The sequence below is a fragment of the Copadichromis virginalis genome, linkage group LG10 (assembly GCF_057382275.1).
Source record: "Copadichromis virginalis isolate Kocher_CV1m ecotype Utaka linkage group LG10, C_Virginalis_male_GT1.1, whole genome shotgun sequence".
Classification (NCBI taxonomy): Eukaryota; Metazoa; Chordata; class Actinopteri; order Cichliformes; family Cichlidae; genus Copadichromis; species Copadichromis virginalis.
In genome coordinates, this window is record NC_140627.1 from 15937100 (window position 1) to 15955367 (window position 18268).

At 40.3% G+C, this 18268-nt stretch overlaps 1 protein-coding gene across 1 annotated transcript in view; it reads left to right on the forward strand.

The window, feature by feature from the left end:
• Nucleotides 1-356: 356 nt before the first annotated feature.
• LOC146700111 (pecanex-like protein 3) overlaps nucleotides 357-18268 on the forward strand; it is a 32299-nt gene continuing 14387 nt past the window's right edge. The window contains exons 1-21 of the mRNA XM_085470176.1: nucleotides 357-775; nucleotides 1617-2108; nucleotides 2687-2895; nucleotides 2997-3102; nucleotides 3580-3619; nucleotides 3745-3840; nucleotides 4270-6015; nucleotides 11888-12017; nucleotides 12245-12414; nucleotides 12734-12791; nucleotides 12911-13052; nucleotides 13175-13332; nucleotides 14062-14215; nucleotides 14783-14815; nucleotides 14912-15083; nucleotides 15299-15409; nucleotides 15836-15927; nucleotides 16881-16990; nucleotides 17304-17409; nucleotides 17493-17585; nucleotides 17678-17828. Of these exons, the coding sequence (XP_085326302.1) occupies nucleotides 1956-2108; nucleotides 2687-2895; nucleotides 2997-3102; nucleotides 3580-3619; nucleotides 3745-3840; nucleotides 4270-6015; nucleotides 11888-12017; nucleotides 12245-12414; nucleotides 12734-12791; nucleotides 12911-13052; nucleotides 13175-13332; nucleotides 14062-14215; nucleotides 14783-14815; nucleotides 14912-15083; nucleotides 15299-15409; nucleotides 15836-15927; nucleotides 16881-16990; nucleotides 17304-17409; nucleotides 17493-17585; nucleotides 17678-17828 (4030 nt within the window). The 5' untranslated portion in view covers nucleotides 357-775; nucleotides 1617-1955. The remainder of the gene's footprint in view (nucleotides 776-1616; nucleotides 2109-2686; nucleotides 2896-2996; nucleotides 3103-3579; nucleotides 3620-3744; nucleotides 3841-4269; nucleotides 6016-11887; nucleotides 12018-12244; nucleotides 12415-12733; nucleotides 12792-12910; nucleotides 13053-13174; nucleotides 13333-14061; nucleotides 14216-14782; nucleotides 14816-14911; nucleotides 15084-15298; nucleotides 15410-15835; nucleotides 15928-16880; nucleotides 16991-17303; nucleotides 17410-17492; nucleotides 17586-17677; nucleotides 17829-18268) is intronic.

Genomic DNA, 18268 nt, shown 5'->3' on the forward strand with positions numbered 1-18268 from the left:
GAACTGAACCATTAGCAAGGTGAGGGTCTTTTGGGATTGCAGGGAGCAGTTTAGCAGTGTGGCTGGCTTAAATGGGGGTTAGCTTGGCCTACATTAACCTGAGCTAGCTGGTAAACCCATATATAAGAAACGTCTACATGAATGCCAGGACCTGAAAGTAAACATTCAGGACCTATTTATTTTTATTAATTTGTTTAGGTAGTTTTGTGGTTGATTGGTTTGTACTAACATTACATTTTAAGAATATTTTAAAATAAAAGAAGAAGAAAAAGTCCTCCTCATGACGTCAGTACACATGGCCAATCAGCGCCATGGGAATCTCTCTCGGTCTCTCACTCACTTTGCGGCCGTGCGTGCGTGCTTGCGTGCGTGTGTCAACTAGTTGTTAGCAGAGCTAGCTACCCAGTGAGCTAGCTCGTTGAAACATTTTTTGTTTTTGTTTAGTTTTTGTTTTTTTTTACACAGGGTCCGTTTATACCAAGAAGCATTTGTTGTTCGTCATGAGAGGGGCCCACGGCTCCCCATACATGATGTTTGTCACCCAGTCATGCCAAAGAGGAGCACGGCCTCTCGGGAAAAACGATAAGTTAGCTAACGCCAGCAAAAAGTGAAGCTACAGTTTTTTAACAGCCGATTTCCTTCCTAGCTAGCATCCTGAGACGGAAAGCGCTGAGATTTTGCATGAACTGGATGCGGAAGGAGGATATAAGCCAACCTGGACAGCTATTGCTAACTATGAGCTATGCTGGGATCCAAAATCGGAGAACATCTCACTGTGAGCACAATTATTAAATCTATCAAGCCAGCGTGAGATAATAATAGCTAATGACTTTCACCTACCTATTAGCGGTTAGCGTTAAGCTGTCTTGTTTTAGGGTGACGTTACAGTTACCCAGTCAACGATAGGGACATCAAGATAGAAATGCTTGCTTATGCGGCCTAGCATTAGCCGGTAACTAGCATTAGGTATCCTAATGTTGTCTGTCAGGCAGTTTGAGGAGATAATCTTCGGGTTTAGGTCATGTTATCATATTCACTGAGGTCACTGAAACCACTGGCGGCTGCCCAGAGGTGAGAAATGCACAGAAATCTTTGTAATATACGATGAGCTGCCAGTTAGCTTGCTAGTGCCTGTCACAAAACTTAATCTAGCTGGCACAACAATGGCCTGGACGTGAACATAGGGAGTTCATGCTGTCGGAAAACCGAATATGTCAGATATGTCATATATCACATACAGCTGTTTTTGTTTGTGTGAAAGACATCTAATGGCAAATTATGTTTGTTATAATCGTTGTTTCACGTGCCATTGCTAGCTTATGTTATTCTTTTGCATTTATCGATCACTAAAACGATTCTGTCACTTCAGTTGCAATAAAGGATAATTAGTGTCCTGTGATTTAATGTAATTAAGTAAAGGACAGATGAAAGAAAAGAGTAAAATGTTAAAGTAAACATACTAAATAGACGTTATAAGTTGCACCTGAAACAAAAAGAGCAACACTAAACTTATTTGGTGATTTTTATTAGATTTTCAAGATTGTTTTTCCATAAAATCCAGTGTTTAAAGTGAAGCTTCATAAAAGAAAACTGACTAATTGTGATCTCTCTCACAGATGAGCACTTGTTCGTGCAGTCATTGGGTTACCAGTGTGTCAAAAAGTCACTCTGCTGATTACCCACCGAGGATTGGGCTAGAGTGTGGCAACGCTGGTGCAGGGAGGGAGCTTATACTGGCACAAGAATATGCAAGGACTCTTTATCTCAGCTGAAGTGTATGCATATATCTAAGACACAAAATTGCTGTGCTTGATGAAACAGTCTTGGTCAACCTGCCATGCCCCATGGACATGCCATCGTAGACACAAGATACCGTGGCTCAAACTGCTGCACAGTTTTTTGAGCTACAGCCTTGGGGGAAGCGTTTCAACTTTTAGTTGAACCTGAAGGTGGAGATGGGTTCCCAAGCTCTTCAGATACTGCGGCAGGGCGTGTGGGCTTCGCTCACTGGAGGGTGGTATGTGGATCCCCACCAGAGCACATTCTCCAACTGCTTCCACCTCTACCTTTGGATATTTCTCCTGGCTTTCCCCTTTCTTCTGTACATGGTAAGTTCATTTTCCTATCACCATAGGAGCTACCAAAATAATGCACAAATCCTTTTAAATCAGTTTTCAGAAGTTAGCCATGATGACATGATAGCTTCAAGTAATTTCACTTATATAGGTCAAATCACAAATTTACCTCAAGAAGTTTAATAATCCGTTTCTAACTTGCATGCCCAAGCCCTTTTTACACATTGGCAACTTCAACTGACTTAATCATCTCCCAGGATTATCATGTGTAAAATGGGTCAAATACTATGTTTTGAATAACATAACTGCATTTTTTTAATGATGTAAACTGTATGAGAGACTCATTCAGCACATATGCATGGGATAATAACTTTATAGTTTAACTTCTAGTGCTTGTAACAATAGGGGGAATAAAAACTAAGGGTGTTTGCCTGAACTTGTGTGGTTAAATTAAGATCCTGATTTAAAACAATTCCATAATAAGTTTGAAATATCCAGCTATATTTAACACCTCATTTCCAATTAAGCTTCCTTCCTGGTTCTAGTTCTTTGACGTGACTGCCTGGTCTCATTTTTGTAATTCCTCTCTTTAAATTCCAACTCCTTGTCAGGCTCTTCCTCCAAGCTTGTTGGTGGCAGGTGTGTACTCTGCTGTGGTTGCTGTATTTTTTACTGCCATTAAAGTGGTAAACTACCGACTTCATGCAATGTTCGACCTTGGGGAGATTGTAGAGAAAAAGCAGGCCTCACTAACAGCTGAAGTGCCAAGGACAGAAGAAGGAGAAGAGGGGTCAGGTGCTCATGAGGGGAATCAGCACAGGTAATGTGATGTGTCTTAAAGAAAACTTGCCTGTTGCGATGCTGTGACTTGCTGAATTCTTTGGGAAAAAAAATTTCTTCCTGCATGTGACTATTTCACAGGGATAGTCATGTTGGTGTAGAGATGACTGTGTTTCGGAAAGTCAACTCAACACCCCCAGTGCGTTGCAGCTCCCAGCACTCTCTGTTTGGATTAAACCAAGTGTCGGTGAGGATTACCATATTTACTAGCATGCAACATTATCTCTTCTGGCTTCCAACATTTCTCCAGTTCTATCTATTAGAATTTTGGCACTAAGGCTTACTACAAGATGTAGCAAGCTTTAAAAGCTAGCAGGTGGTATGGCTACAGGCAAAAAATTAAAAAAAATAGACAGCAGATGATTGAATAAACCAAGTTACTGTTTAACCCAAGTACACTTGTTGCTATGATCTTTCTAACTCGTAGCTCCTCATTAAATGCTAATTGGTCTGAACCTCCCGTGGCTTAGTGCCAGGTTAAAAAAATTTATATTTTCCATGATCAGTATGCCTGTAATAGTAGTTTGCAAGATTTTTTTTTAGTTCAGTACCAAGCTAAGGGGGGATTTTTTAAGTACTTAGCGATGTTCTTATGGTTTCGTAATGCATAATCATGTGTATCAGGTGGTTTAAAGCATTGTGTATATTCTTTCTTACTCTTCAGGAATTCTTGCCTCAGTTGGAGGATTCAGGGGGTACTAAGGGTAAGCATCTAAATGTTTTAATTCTGCATACCATATTTTTATTTTAAATCATGATGTATATAATAGATAGTCTGACATTTTTATCCAAGCATATGTTTTAAATTTGTAATTTCCTTTTATTTCAGATATCAAAGAGTTAATGCGGGAACAAGGAAGCAATAATGTGATTGTCACGTCAGCTCAACGTGAGATCCTACGTCAGAGTTCCCAGGACCCCATTAGTAAGTCTGTTATGTTTCACTGTTTAGAAATGAGCATTAGATACTGGAAACAATGTTTAATCCTTCCTGTATAAGTCAGGCTGTAAGTATATCAGTATTTTCATACAAATTTAGGAAAGGGGGGGGAAAAATGGAATCTTGAGAAACATAATTCACAACGTCAGTGTTACAGCTTGCAAAAGTGCATTTCAGTCTAGGGGGTCCTTTTGTCCCTCTGTGGGGGGATACTCCCACTAGGTTTATATCTGGGACTCTCCACCATTTGACCTCAGAACTGAAGAAGCTTCTCGGATGAGAGGTGAAACGTCTTCAAGTAACTTAAAGAAGTCCAGACGCTTTTCTTTGCAAGCTCCTTTGACTACGATGACCTGGATGACTGAGAACCTTCATAGACATTTCAGTCTAATGTTTGGTTTTCTTACCGTACAGGGGCTCTGAATGGGGTCTCATCCTGCATTGTTGCCGCTCTTGGAGGTGAGTTCCAAGGTCTTGTAGGAGTATCTGGAGTGTCAGCTGGATTTGAAGAACCTGGAGCCTTGTCTATCCCCCCTTCACCCTCGAGTCAAGAAGATGGAGGCGAGAAAGAACACTTGCAAGAAGTGGAGATGTTAACAGAACAGTTGTCTCATCAGAGTTCCAAGGACAATGATTTGGGGGCTTACTCTCCCCTTGGCCCCTCTGCTGAATCTGAGAGTTTGGGAGATACTCCCCTAAGCCCTCTTATAAAGAGTAGTTTAAGTGAAGAACTCAGTGAAAATCTGCTGGGTTTAGGCCTTGACCCTGTGGCTTTTGCTCCTGGGACTGAGCTCCCCGGCAGCCGCAGCGGAGTAGCACTAGCTGCTGGATCAACAGACAGTTGTTTCAGTGCTGGTGGAGCTACCACAGACCGTGAGACGCTAAGCACTGTTAGCAGTTACCGCAGTGAAAAAACTGATTCAACTCAGCTGGAAAGTCCTTCATTCAGCCAGTCGCGGCCTGTAGATGGACAGGTTTCTGCCTCAGCACCAGCGATAGGGTCTGACATCCACAAGCCCACAGAGGATTCAGCAGTGCAAGATGGCAGTGATACTGACAATCTGTCAGACAGTGTGTTACTACGCTCCCCTTCCAAAGAATTCTCCCTCAGCCAGGGGCTAGACCGGACACTTGTTGAAGGAGAGGATCTGCCATCTGTACCTTCTGATATTGCACAGCCCCCTCCTCTCCAGAACTCTTCCCCTTCAAGTAGTGGCCACTCAGAGGTTTGTGAATTGGACAGGAACGTCCCAGTTCCTCCTCTACCCCCACCTCGGCAGACCAATTCAGTGCCCTCAGGGCTGGCCCTGGGTCTGGTGTGTTCTGAGCCTGCTTTGCCCATATCTTCTACCCCATTCTTACTGTCTGAGCAGCCTGCTCTGCAGTCCCAGCAGGTTGTACGCCCTAAAGACTTAAAGCTGCTGCGGGCCAGCGGCGGTAGCATGGGGCACAGGCCAGGCCGAAGGAAAGCTCCAAGAAGGCGCGCTGGAGCTGGCAGTAGTAGTTTTGACTGTGGCTCTTACAGGCGTCACCACAATCATAGACAACACAGAGATTACATACCAGTGCGCAATCGACTCGGCACTAAGGCTTACAGTGAAAGTTTGTTTGAGGATTCCAGTGACGAGGACGACGGCAGTGACATGAGTGCAGGTTCTAGCCTGGGCTCTCAGCGCCGATACAGCTCAGATGATGATGACGATGATGATGATGACTCTAGTTCCTCTACCTCCTGCTACTCTCCAGACCTTGCTAACACTGGCATTACATCGACTCTTCCCCCTGCTGCTCAACTGCCTACTCCAAGGGAAGGGGATTTACCCGAAACTGCTGGCCCCTCACATCCTCGTGCTGCTCAACGCTCTTCTAGCACCGCTAGTGCTAAGACTCACGCAAGAGTGCTAAGTATGGATGGGGCAGGTGGAAGCCAGAGCAATGCAGTGGCTCTGCCCTCTACTCTGCTTGCAATGCCCTCCACCTCCACGCCTGCACCTCGGACTCTCACCATCTCTAAGTCTGATCTGGAAGCCCGGACTATACACTCTGATGGCTTTGCTGGAGCTCACCATCATCGCTTGGATTCACTTGGAGGCTCTTGGACTGGCAACCAGATGGGCTGGAGAACAGGAGAACTGGTTGAAGAGGGGGCTGTTGGAGGTGGTGAGTTTGCAAATTTTCAGTCAAGAATATATGTTTTAACTTACCCTACTGAAACAGTTTTCATCATGGTTTGGAGGTCTAACTAATTAAGAAAGTTAACCTTCATAGGGAGTCGCTGATAGTAAGGCCTATTTGTAAGGCATCAAATTGTTGCTGATATTTTTTTTCTGTAATATATTTGATGACAGACCACTATTAATTTGTACTTAATTTAATCACGAGTAATGACTCCATGGTGTAGTGATTAATACATATACCTTATTTGTGAAAGATTTTATTTAAGATGGCGAAGAGACACAAACCCAGCCTTGGGGTCTCACAAGCTAGTGTACTGTGATCTAACTAGATGTATCTGATATGATCCCTGTGTTGGTGTTGTCCCTGGTGATCATAATTAATATTGGTCCAGGTTCAACATTGCAAGTTATATTGTCATATGGAAAAAACTGCCAATGTGTACTAAAATCCAAAACGGGGCAGTTGTGGTTTAGGATGGGTTACGGTTATAATTATAGAGTTACGGTTATAATTATAGAGTTAAGGTTAGAGTTTGGTCCGAATTTCTTTCCACGTCGCAAAACCATGACATCACAACAATGTGATTGGTCACTTGCAATGATGAACCTGGCCCATCATTAGCTTCGGTGATCCTAGAACAACATTGGCACATTGATATCAGATTGTGCACTATACCCAAGCCAGTATAGAGGTGACGGTTGTGTCAGGAACTCCATCTGATATGAAGTCTGTGCCAAATCAAACATGGGTTCCATGTGCTGTGGCAATTCCTTTGGAAATAAGAGAGCAGCTGAAATTCTATTACTTTTTTTTTAGTTCCAAGTAACCATGAGGTGTGATCAGAAAGCTCTGGAAACGATTCTGTAAAAATCAAAAATCATGCCTGTATACCCATTCAAGAATATATTATACACTGCACCATTGTAAGTGGAGCTGCTATATTTAGATCACTGTAGAAGTCCTGTTATGTCTTCTACTTATGTCTCAGTAGCGCCTGTTGGATCTACTCCAGTGTATTCCTTCAACTTAATTTTCATTTTCAATAAGTTTACAGTGTCACTATCAGACAAGTGTGCAATAAGAGCAAATAGTAAGAAAAGACTATGTTGCAATGTATTTGCAACTCTCATAGGCTCGTATTTTGTCAGGTAATTGTAAAATGCAGTGTTTCTTTTTCGGCTTTTCTGTTCTAAGATTTTGTGTAGAAATTTCACCAGAACCTCAATCTGTTTTGCAAAGGAAGTATGGTCTCATTAAGAGCTTGTTTGCACTTGGAGGGGCTGATGCCCTGCATAATCTGTTATCCTTCAGAGGTTGCTGGCGATGCAGGATTTTCAGCTCTGTGTGTCCACCCTGCAGCTGGATGTGAGACGTCATCTCAGCCGAATTTCTCCCAGATATCTTCTGCCTCTCTATTACCGGAGAGACCCAAAAGTGTTCACCGCCATTTCCCCTTAGGTTAGGTGGTTATGAGGAAAACTAGATGCTTCATTGATTGGGTGGGGTGCTGTTTTCAAGTGGAGGGCCATAAATGGCACCTAGCCCCAGAGGCTTTGTCGCACATATATAAATTACTTGGAGCTGACGGCAGGTTTTCGGCTTTGGGGCATTTCTTGCTGCTCCTGAAAAATTGTTATGTCCTGATTAGGAGAGACAGTATAACAACAGTTGTGTATACAGACTGTCTGAGGCACTTGCTGTGTGACATTACACAGCCTGGCTCACACTCTGATTGTGTGGAGCAGTGAACACCTCCTGTCATTATGTGTGACGCATGTTCCCAGTGCATTGAACACTGGAGTGGAGCTACAGAGGAAATCCACTCTATGGGGAGTGGAGACTCAATCCCACAATAGTCCACCACGTCTGAAGGTGTTCGTATATTTGTTTGCATCATACAAAAACACAATCTCCTCTTTTCTTTTCCCTAAAAAAATTGAGGGCAAAACATTAGGGGAGCTCACCCATGGCCAGGCGCACTGCTATAACAGTTTCCCTGAGCAGGTTGAGGGAGCAGTGGCTGTCTTTGATTTTGATTGTTCCATGATGGATCTAACTTGTCTTCTCCACAGCCCGGCGGTGGACACTGCCTTTGCACAGGGGCCTGGTGTCACAGGTGTCACAGAGCAGTTAGCTGAGACTGGCACCTGAAAGGCTGAATTTAAATGAGTTGGGTCTCCCCCTGAGGTTGATTGAGACCATTCAGAGTGCAAGAGCAGTTTCTGTATTCTGACTTTATGAGGGTGTGTATTTGAGAGATGTGCAGCTGCGAACAAAATTTCTTATCAGTGCTGTGTTAGAATTGTGTTAGACTTCCTTCAGGTTTTGCTAGATAAGGGAAGAGCATTTTCCTCTAAAGTGTTTGGCTGGAATGTCAGGCTGCCATGTTGGCTTTGGTAATGCACCAAAGAGATTTAACTACAGTTTTAGAGTTAGTCTTAGTCTTTTTACAGCTTGCTTTAGCATCAATGAAAAATAACAGTAACTGTAAGTTGCATGCTCTATCTACCTACACATCATGTCTGTAGTTTTCAACTGTAATAGGGAGGTTTTGCACCCTAATGCTGCCTTCATGCCTGACATTAGGGATTCTACCTATAGCTGCCCTGCACAGGAGCTGTTAGCTTTTCGCCCCCTGCCATTTGGGGAATGACAGCCAGAGGTGGCTGATCTTTTGCGTGGATCAAGGGGTTAACCCCGGTTCCTTGAAAACTGAATGAGGTATCTCACTCGCACTTTGCCCATGCAACTGGACAGTGTCAGTAAGGCATCAATAGATTAAAAAAAAAAAAAAAAAGGAAAAATGCTGACTGATATTTATTTATTTAGTCAAAATTATTTGACCTTTTGAATTTATTAAATTTAGTCATGAGTTAGTTGCTTTATGGTGTAGTAGTGGCACATAGAAGAACAGCACTAAGAATGCCTGGACCCCATGGTCTTGGTGATAAGAGCTTCTGTGGCTTGTCATGCCAGAGGGCACTTACCATAGTGAGATGCCGCATTTGAGCTTCAAAGAAATGAAGTTACTCTGGGCCCGTTTAAAAAAAACAAACAAACAAAAAAAACAAAACTATTAACAAAATCCTCACAAAACTAAGCTTGAAATTAAGCAGGCAAAACAAAGGTATAACTGTATCTTTACGGAATAAAGCATGAGATTGGGGTTTGAAAGAACACATTCAAATTTACAGATGTAACAGAATCTGCTTTGAAGTGTCTGTTTTGTGCACAGGAACAAGAATAAAGAAAACATTTAGAAAATAATATTTTATTCAAATTTATTTTTTAGGTTATTCTATTTAATCAGATTATTTTAACATTGTGTAACATAATACCCTATATGGACAAAAGTCCCTCTTAATCTTTAAATTCAGGCGTTTTCACTCCCATTGCCAGACTTGCATAAAATCAAGCCCATAGCCAAGGAGTCTGCCTTGAGAAACATTTTTTCAAGAATGGCTCATTCTAAAGAGCTCACTGAGTTCAAGCATGCCAGCCAGTTTGTGAAATTGCTTCCATCCTAGATATTCCACTATCAGTAAGTGGTATTATTGCAAATTGGAAGCATTTAGGAACCACAGAAATGAAGGCTCAAACTGTGTAAAGTTATAGAACTGGCTTACTGACTGCATATAGTGCGCAAAAGTCTTCAAAGCTCTTTTGAGTCAATAACTGCAGAGTTCCAGAGCCCCCAGCACAAAACCATCAGCACAAAAACTTTGCACCAGCATTTTTGTGGCATGGGCTTCCACAGCTGAGCAGCTTTTACCTATATACTGTATGTATTAATGTCAGGTGTTTCCACTGTGTGTTATACTAGGGATTTTCCTAATTTCTTAGTCGACTAAATGAGGAAAAAAAAAAAAAGACTAACTGACTAGTCTGAAACTTAGGAACACTCAGGTAATAAGTTCCATTTGAGAAACTTTTATTGGAAAATGTCAAAAATTAATAACATAGGTATTTGAAACCATTTATCACATTCTTCAGTAATGAATCATGCCGCTTAAATGTGCAGCACCTTGCAGCATGCATTATCAATATTACACATTATACTCCAGATAGACAACAAAGATGAAAAACACTTAAAATAAACCGATGTTAAAGATGATACAAAACCAAACACGTTCCACTAAAATATGACAAATTAACATCTAATAAATCACGACTTAAAAGTCCCAAGCATTATGAATGATGCACACTGTTCGAAATTCATGACATCCACTTCAATAAAAGTTAGAATCTAAAATAAAACAATAAATCATCCATCCATTTTTTTTCTGCTTATCTAAAGTCAGTCAGACATCCTTAGCCATCCCCTTTCAATGTGAAGGAGTAGCTGCTCTTCTTTGAACCCCTTCCGAATAACTGAATTCCTTACCCTATAACTAAGGCAGAGCCCATCCACCTTATGGAGAAAGTTCCTTTCCACTGCTTGTAACAATGATCTCATTCTGATAGTGTTAACAGAAAGATCAGGCCTAGATTAACAGATTTAGTTTCCCAACAATGATGTGCCATTTGGTGGCAAATGGGTGCACAACATTTAGGACCCAATAATATACCGACATTTGGCATTGATTAAAAGTTTAATAATTAGATTAAACCACTAGTAAGTCTGGTACCAACTAGTGACAACAGCAACGATTAGTCAGTTAGTCGACTAGTCACACATATGCCTACTGTAGGAATAGTGAAAGGTAACTAAAGCACAGTGTTGGGGAAAGTTGGAAATATTAATTAAAATGTTGACTGCTGTGCTTAAACTTTATTATTTTAGTAGAACTCCTTATTATGCAAGTTTACCAGAAACATTCAGGCATCATCCAGCTTTTACCTCTTTGTACCTGAGTCATGAGAATGTGAAGAAACTATGCAAAATATTTTCTACCATCTTTTGGTGCCATTTATGGTCGACGTGCAACTTATTTTTAGCAAAGACATAGTTGTTTAGGAGGTGTTCCCATCTGCACTAAAAGATGGTTTACAAAACTGTTAATCGAATAAATAACTTTGAATGAAAACCCAATAAAGTTTTATTAAACTGTCTGTTTAACAAATTATATGAATATTTTAAACACCCAAAAAGCGCTTGTTAGGCTAATTTGATAAAGAAGTTAAAACACAAGCGTCACTATAAACACTAACTGCTAACTTAATTTACCTCTGCAAATTGCCAATTTGGCTGAGGCTGCAGCTGTGCTCTTTCTCTAGCAGCAAAATCCAATGAATCCTCATCAGCAGCATAGGAGAGGAGAATGAGATGGCTGAAAGCATCTGATTTCTTTGTTATTCACTCACTGTCTTCATTTTAAATATTTTTTTGGTCTGACAGTTTGGAAAAGCATGAGTGAGATATGTGCTGCTGGTAAATAATACTGTTGTGCTCAATTACAATTCTGTTCAGATGTTTTTCTTTTTTATAAAATGGGAGTATTTAAAACAATGTTTAGCAATGAAAAATGACCGAAAAGACTACTAATACAAAAATAAGAAGCATCAGTAAGATGAGTATAAATTATTGTTTAAACCCTGATTACCACCTCACTGCTGAGACCTCAGTAACCGATCACCCCTAACACATTGAGGCAAAATCTTTTCATTAACCCATGTCCTTGCTGCTAACATGGAGTCATGCTTTGAAAAATTTCTAATAAATTAATTTTAATTAATAGTCTGGTGTGTGAAACCTAACTATCTCTTAAGCTTTATACTTATTTATTTAATAAATGAATAAATAACATAAGGACATTCTAAGTTCTGAATTAAGATAAAATGCAGTTATAGTTAAATCTTAGATATGTGCATTATATACACTGACAATGTGATGTAAATGATAAACTTTCCTCAGCCATGGCCACGGAGGAAGGGGGCAAACACGAATCAGTCAGCAGTGTAAAGAGGACCCAGGCCATACGCAGGAGACACAATGCTGGGAGCAACCCTACACCACCACCATCTACCATGGGATCTCCTCCCAGGTTTGTCATCTAAGCAAAGATGTCCCTATATTTCTGCCATGCCTTCCATATTAGTATGTTTACATTATAATGGACATAAGAATAACAGCCCAGATTAAAATTTTGTCTATATAAAGTCGTATTTTCATTAAATAATTCTAATTATAGCTCATGGAGGATGTGAGCTTTAGGAGGACTGAGTTTAGGATTAAGATTAACTGCTGTATTCATTTGTTTGCTTCCTGCAGTCTCCAGGACCTCCAGCGAGCTCGGACCTCCTCTCATTCACGCACCCGTACACTTCCCTCAGCCTTACAGTTTGCCTCTTCACTTCTACTACCCCGCAGTGGCATCCATGAGGCTTCAACATTTGACGACACATCAGAAGGGGCAGTGCACTATTTCTATGACGAGAGTGGTAAGTACCTTGTCTTGTCTAGACAGTCATTCTGTTTATCCTATTATTAAATGGGGAGATATGAGACTGAATTCATGAACAGTGGACTCTCCTTGAGTACCGATTCTTAGGACTTGCTACCTTGAAATGTTACCAGTCTGTTATTTGAGCTATTATTTTGAAGCATTATGTAAAGTAATTGTAATGTAATGGTCACTGGTATTTGAATCTACATAAAGAAAATCACTTGTCAGATTGCATTATTGTATACTCTGTCTGTGATTGCAGATTTTACACTGTTGAGGGTATTCATTTCTGCTGTGTCTCTGTTATATAACAGGAGTAAAGAGGTCCTACACATTTGGACCTGCTGGAGGCGGCTATGAGGACCCAGTTCAGTAAGTTATAAAGTTTTTATTGCCAAGTGTCTTTCTTTTCTACAGACTACGAGAGTTATTGTTGTCATTAAAACATTACTAACAGCTACATTCAAGGCTGTGAAATTTTACACTTGCAGAGAAAGGGAGAGGCAGTCCCAATCTTCAAGCTTCACATCCACTGAGGTCCCAGAAGGGGCACCAGTCCTGTCCATGCTACAGCCCAGACAAGGGGCTTTACAGGGGATGCAGGTGCGCAGGGTGCCTCTGGAGATGCCCGAGGTTAGCAGTGCTTCATTGATTATTCCAAATAGGACATCAGTCGGCACATCAAAGCTAACTATCACAGACGGTCCTTCTAGATCCTGTTTCCTAATTCACACAATCTCTGAATTCTTACCTAGTTTGATCTGGATCACGAGTCTCTACAAGAGTCCCAAGAAAACACTTTGATGATTGAGGAGAAAGCCAAACCTAAACAGTACTATCGCTTTTGGGTGCTGCCTGGAAAGTGGCTGAGAGTCCGGTATGATCGACTGGCTCTGCTTGCCTTATTAGACAGGTAAGACAAAACATTGGAAAAGAGAATGGATTACATTTTATTTAGTTACTTTTCTCTGTGACAGCAAAGAAAAATGTACAAAATGTACTCTGTTGCCCCTCAAATAATTAATACATAACAACATTTGTTTTTGTTTTAGTTTTGACAAATTATCAGTTCAAGTAAATATTTAACTTATAAAAGCAACTGAGTTCACTTTTAAACAGGTCCATGGTTTTGATTGAGAATTGATAGAGAAGATGGATTAACAAGTCCAACAAATTTGTTCACTCTGTATCATTTCTGAAGGCTGCTTTTCCTCTTACACTGAAGCAAAAGATTTTCATTCATAAGCGAAGTTCTTTTAAAGGATCAATTTAAAATATTTTCACTAAACAACAACTCAGAAAAATGTTATCCTGTGTTTTTCTTTCAAATACATAGAAGCTTGTGGCATGATATTATACAGGATGCATTGTAAACTGATTTAGATGAAACTTTAAGGTTTTACTATAATACTGATACTAGTTTTTTTTTTTTTTTTTTTTTTTTTAATGGGTTGTTTCGTTTGTAATGGATGAACCTCCTCATTGTCACAGGACTTATGTCCAGTGGGATATTGACTTAACACTTAATACACATTTGGTTTAATTTTTTTCATGAAGCACATTTTATTTACAAGTCAAAGACAAAATTTAGATATAATTTTGAGGTTTCTCAAATATGTACTGCTGCACCTTACTTTCCCAGGAACCGCCGTGTGGGAGAGAACGTGTTTGCTGTGGTGCTGGCCAGCCTGGTGGCATTCCTGGGGTTCCTGCTGCTGCTCCAAGGCTTTTTCAGGGACATTTGGGTCTTCCAGTTCTGCCTGGTCATTGCTAGTTGCCAGTACTCCTTACTGAAGGTACCTCTTATTTATGTTGTTTCTCTTACCAAAAGTCTTCAGCAAGTAACTTAATAATCGTCACTGTATGACCAAAACTTGTGTTCTTACAATGTCATAACATATAAGTGCTCAGTCTAAACTAAACTCTGAACCCCCGTTTGGTCCTGTGAAAATCTCTAAACAGATCGCGCAGGTGGAGATTTGGCAAAATCATATCCTGTCGAATTTAATCTTACTTAGAGCTTAGAGATTTGATGTTCATTTAAAAGAAAAAAGGGGGAAAAACAAATGGTTGTCAGACTTAGCCTATGTAAGACCGTTATAAGACTTTCTCTTACAACGCATCCTCTGTCAAGAGTACAATAATTGTGCAATTTAAAACAAGTCCAGTAATATGATACTGGACTTGTTTTAAAGCAATCTTTTAACATCATTGTTGTAGGAAGACTAAGTGCTCAAAATCCAGTCCAAGGGTCACAACAATTTTCAGTTAACCTGGTTAGCTAGAGCCAAGCAATTGTCGTTCCTATTTTTAACATACACGTGAAAGACATGAAGCCTAAATTCCCTGCCTCTTTGTTTTAGAGTGTACAGCCAGATGCAGCCTCTCCCATGCATGTGAGTAGTAGATTTAGGAATCCACATTTTATAAAATACTTTTGACCTTAAAATTATGGTATAACGTTGTTTCTCTCCTTGTCTGTTATGTAAAAGGGGCATAACTGGATCATTGTGTACAGTCGGCCAGTCTACTTCTGCTTATGCTGTGTGATGATCTGGATCTTTGACTTATCTGGGCGCTCTGGAAGTCTGCAGCCCTTCTCTCTCTATGGCATCATCATCTTCTCTGCGCAATTCCTGCTCTGTGTCAGGGATGTGCTCATTGGTTAGTATTATTCATGGATTCTTTTACATCAGGTTGATGTTCAGATTGACAGTGCTAGCATTGCTACATGCAGGTCTATCTTTCTTATTGCAGTGTTAATTAAATAGCCCTTAATATATCCTGATTGTAACACTGCTTTATGCAGGAGGAGGATTAGTGGGTTTTTAAACTGTAACCCATTTTTAAACACAATTTCCCCTCTTTTCATCCAACAGTGTTTGCCCTGTGTTTCCCAGTCATTTTCCTGTTTGGGTTGCTACCTCAGGTCAACACTTTTGTGATGTGTCTGCTGGAGCAGATTGACATGCACATTTTTGGTGGAACTGGTAAGAATATTATTACACGAATGGGATAATCGAATACTTGGAAGTTGAAAGTGTTAGACCATTTTTAGGAGGACAGTTTAAAAACCATGTGGTTATTTGAACACATCCTTGTGTTTATTGGTACATTTGAACAGAGCAAAGTTTGTTTTGTTTTTTTAAAATGGTCACTACACACTATCACAGTAGGCAGTTAGATGTATGGTTATTGTTTCCGCCTTGGGAAGGCCTGGCTTCAGTAAACAATGCAAATAAAAAATTTTAAAAAATGAGAGATTCTGCTTGTGCATTGCTCAGAGAAACTAGTAAAAACAAATACTTTGAGTATTTCTGCCCAAACAGAATAATGAGAGTTGTCTACCGTTTGTGTCGTTGTGTCTCACCCATACCAGCCTAATTGTGTCTGATCTCTCTGTATTCTTTCCTCAGCCACTACCAGCCCCCTTTCATCTCTGTACAGCCTCATACGCAGTGTGCTGGTGGCTGCCCTGCTGTATGGATTTTGCCTCGGTGCCATAAATGTAAGTTGAACCGACTGACTGTCCCAGTTCGCACCTGTTATTAATGTGCGTCATGGGTGATCTGATCACAGGTAGACTGCTTACTCTCCACATATGTCTCAAGTGATCATTTGTGATTGCGTGTCACTTCCCGGCTCGGCATCTATGCAGACATACAGTATTATGTGTGTGAGCCACCACTCTCTTCTGCAGCAATTTATTGAAAAATGAGGAAATACGGATCATATGCAGGGCAAAAACGGAGTTTGTACAATTCTTATGAGCTTGATAGTCAAAATTTAGTATGAACACCTTTATTTTTTAATATTATGACCTCCTAGGCAAGCATTGCTGTAATTGTTAGCGCTCAGCTGTAAAAGGCTGATGGGGTATTGTTGTCACCCCTCTGGGTGGGTGAGCAGGTGACGTGAATACAGTAACTAACTAGAGAGTGAGGCGATGTAAGGTTTTCAGTATGGTCGAATGATTCATTGGTCGGTGCTAAGCGGCTTAACAGAACATTCTTGTCCAAGGACTGGCCTGAATGAATGAAAAAGCAGCCAATGGCCAAAGAGAAAACTTTGAAAGCCTGGATACCTATTGCTCAAGATCACTTTAAAAATTACAGGTCTAACTCCTTCGAAGCAAAATATAAAGAAATAAGACTGTGTACTGTAAAACAATATTATTTCAGTGACAAGTGGGTTTGATTTTTAACTGGTAAAAGGTAGAAATGCACTTCCCCTGACTATTCAGCTGGAAATTAAAAGAAGAAATCAAAACAGTGCAAGCTGTGTTTCTATTCCTTGACATGTTCAGGCAAGCCAAGTCGCCAAAAGAGCTGTTAATGTGTGATTATGTTAGTGTCAGGTGTGAACTTACTGAACACGACATGGAAGAGTTTGAACGTGTTTTTCCTATTACAGTCGTCTATTTGACTCCCCCCCCCCCCTTTTTTTTTTTTTTTCCATCAGGCACCGTGGGGGGACGCCCATGTTCCAGTACTGTTCTCCGCGTTTTGTGGGCTACTCCTGGCCTTATCCTACCACCTGAGCCGCCAAAGCAGCGATCCTACCATCCTTTGGTCAGTATTTCCTGTTTCATATCGGCAATGATGGTCTTGGGAGTCTTTATTGAATCTTCTTTTTAGATCCAGAATAGATTAACAGTTACTTAAAGAAGTCTATATAGCAAGATAGATAGCAATAGATAGCAAGTCTAAAGTGTAGTTTGTGTGTTTTACAAAGTTAGCTACAATCCAAGACATAAAAATGATGCTAATGGCCAAGAGACACTGCTGCTGTCTTGATCATCTGTGAAGACTTTGATGATAGATTGTATCTTTCTGTGGTATTTCTTGTAACTCTTTCTTTTATGCTTTTTACCCGTAACATCAGGTCACTGGTCCGGTCTAAATTATTCCCAGAACTGGAGAACCGAAACCCAGAAGAACCCCCTGTGGAAATCAAGGACCCTCTTCCTGATAAGCTACGCAACTCTGTGGTAACTACTGTTGCTCACCAGCCTGCAGTTTAATTTTTATGTAATGATTTAATTAGCTTTAAAATCAATCTGTCTATTTATAGAAAGAGATTCTTCATTCGGACCTCGTCATCTGTCCCCTCATGGCTGTGATTACCTTTGCCATCAGTGCCAGCACAGTTTTCATCGCTCTTCAAGTTAGTTGGAGCAGTATGCTTGACCTTACTCTCGCATCATTTTTGTATATAGACTTAATTAAAATGTTTCTCTTTTTGCTCTTGCTCCGCAGCCTGCTCTTAGCGTTGTCTTATACATCCTGGCTGGAGTTGTTGGCTTCATTACACACTATCTCCTGCCTCAGCTCCGCAAACAGCTGCCATGGTTCTGCCTGGCTCACCCTTTGCTCCGCTCCAAAGAGTATAGTCAATTTGAGGTCCGAGGTGGGTGTCTGATTGCATCTTTTATCTTCATTCACATGCACAGAAAAATAACAACATCTAGAAATACATGTATAGTATAACAGGCTTTGGAAACTGAAATGTTATAAGTTGTTCTAATTACAAAAAGTAAGATCTCCAGCTGAAAGTGCTCTTGAGAAAACACTCCCGGCAAACTTCATAGGCTGCTTCACCAGACAATACATAACTATTTTTAAACAACAGTCAGCTGCATATTTTGAATATGATTTGAATATCATTGATTAATTAAGTAATATATACACTCAACACTAAAAATAAATCAGTTATTTTATCTCAAGATTTTTGTGTTAGAAGTTGTTTAAAATGATCAAATTACTGTCATGTCTTCTTGAGTTTATCTTTAAATATTTTACAGACAATTTTTGCAATGTTTTTAATAGTGCTAGTCAGCCACAACTTTA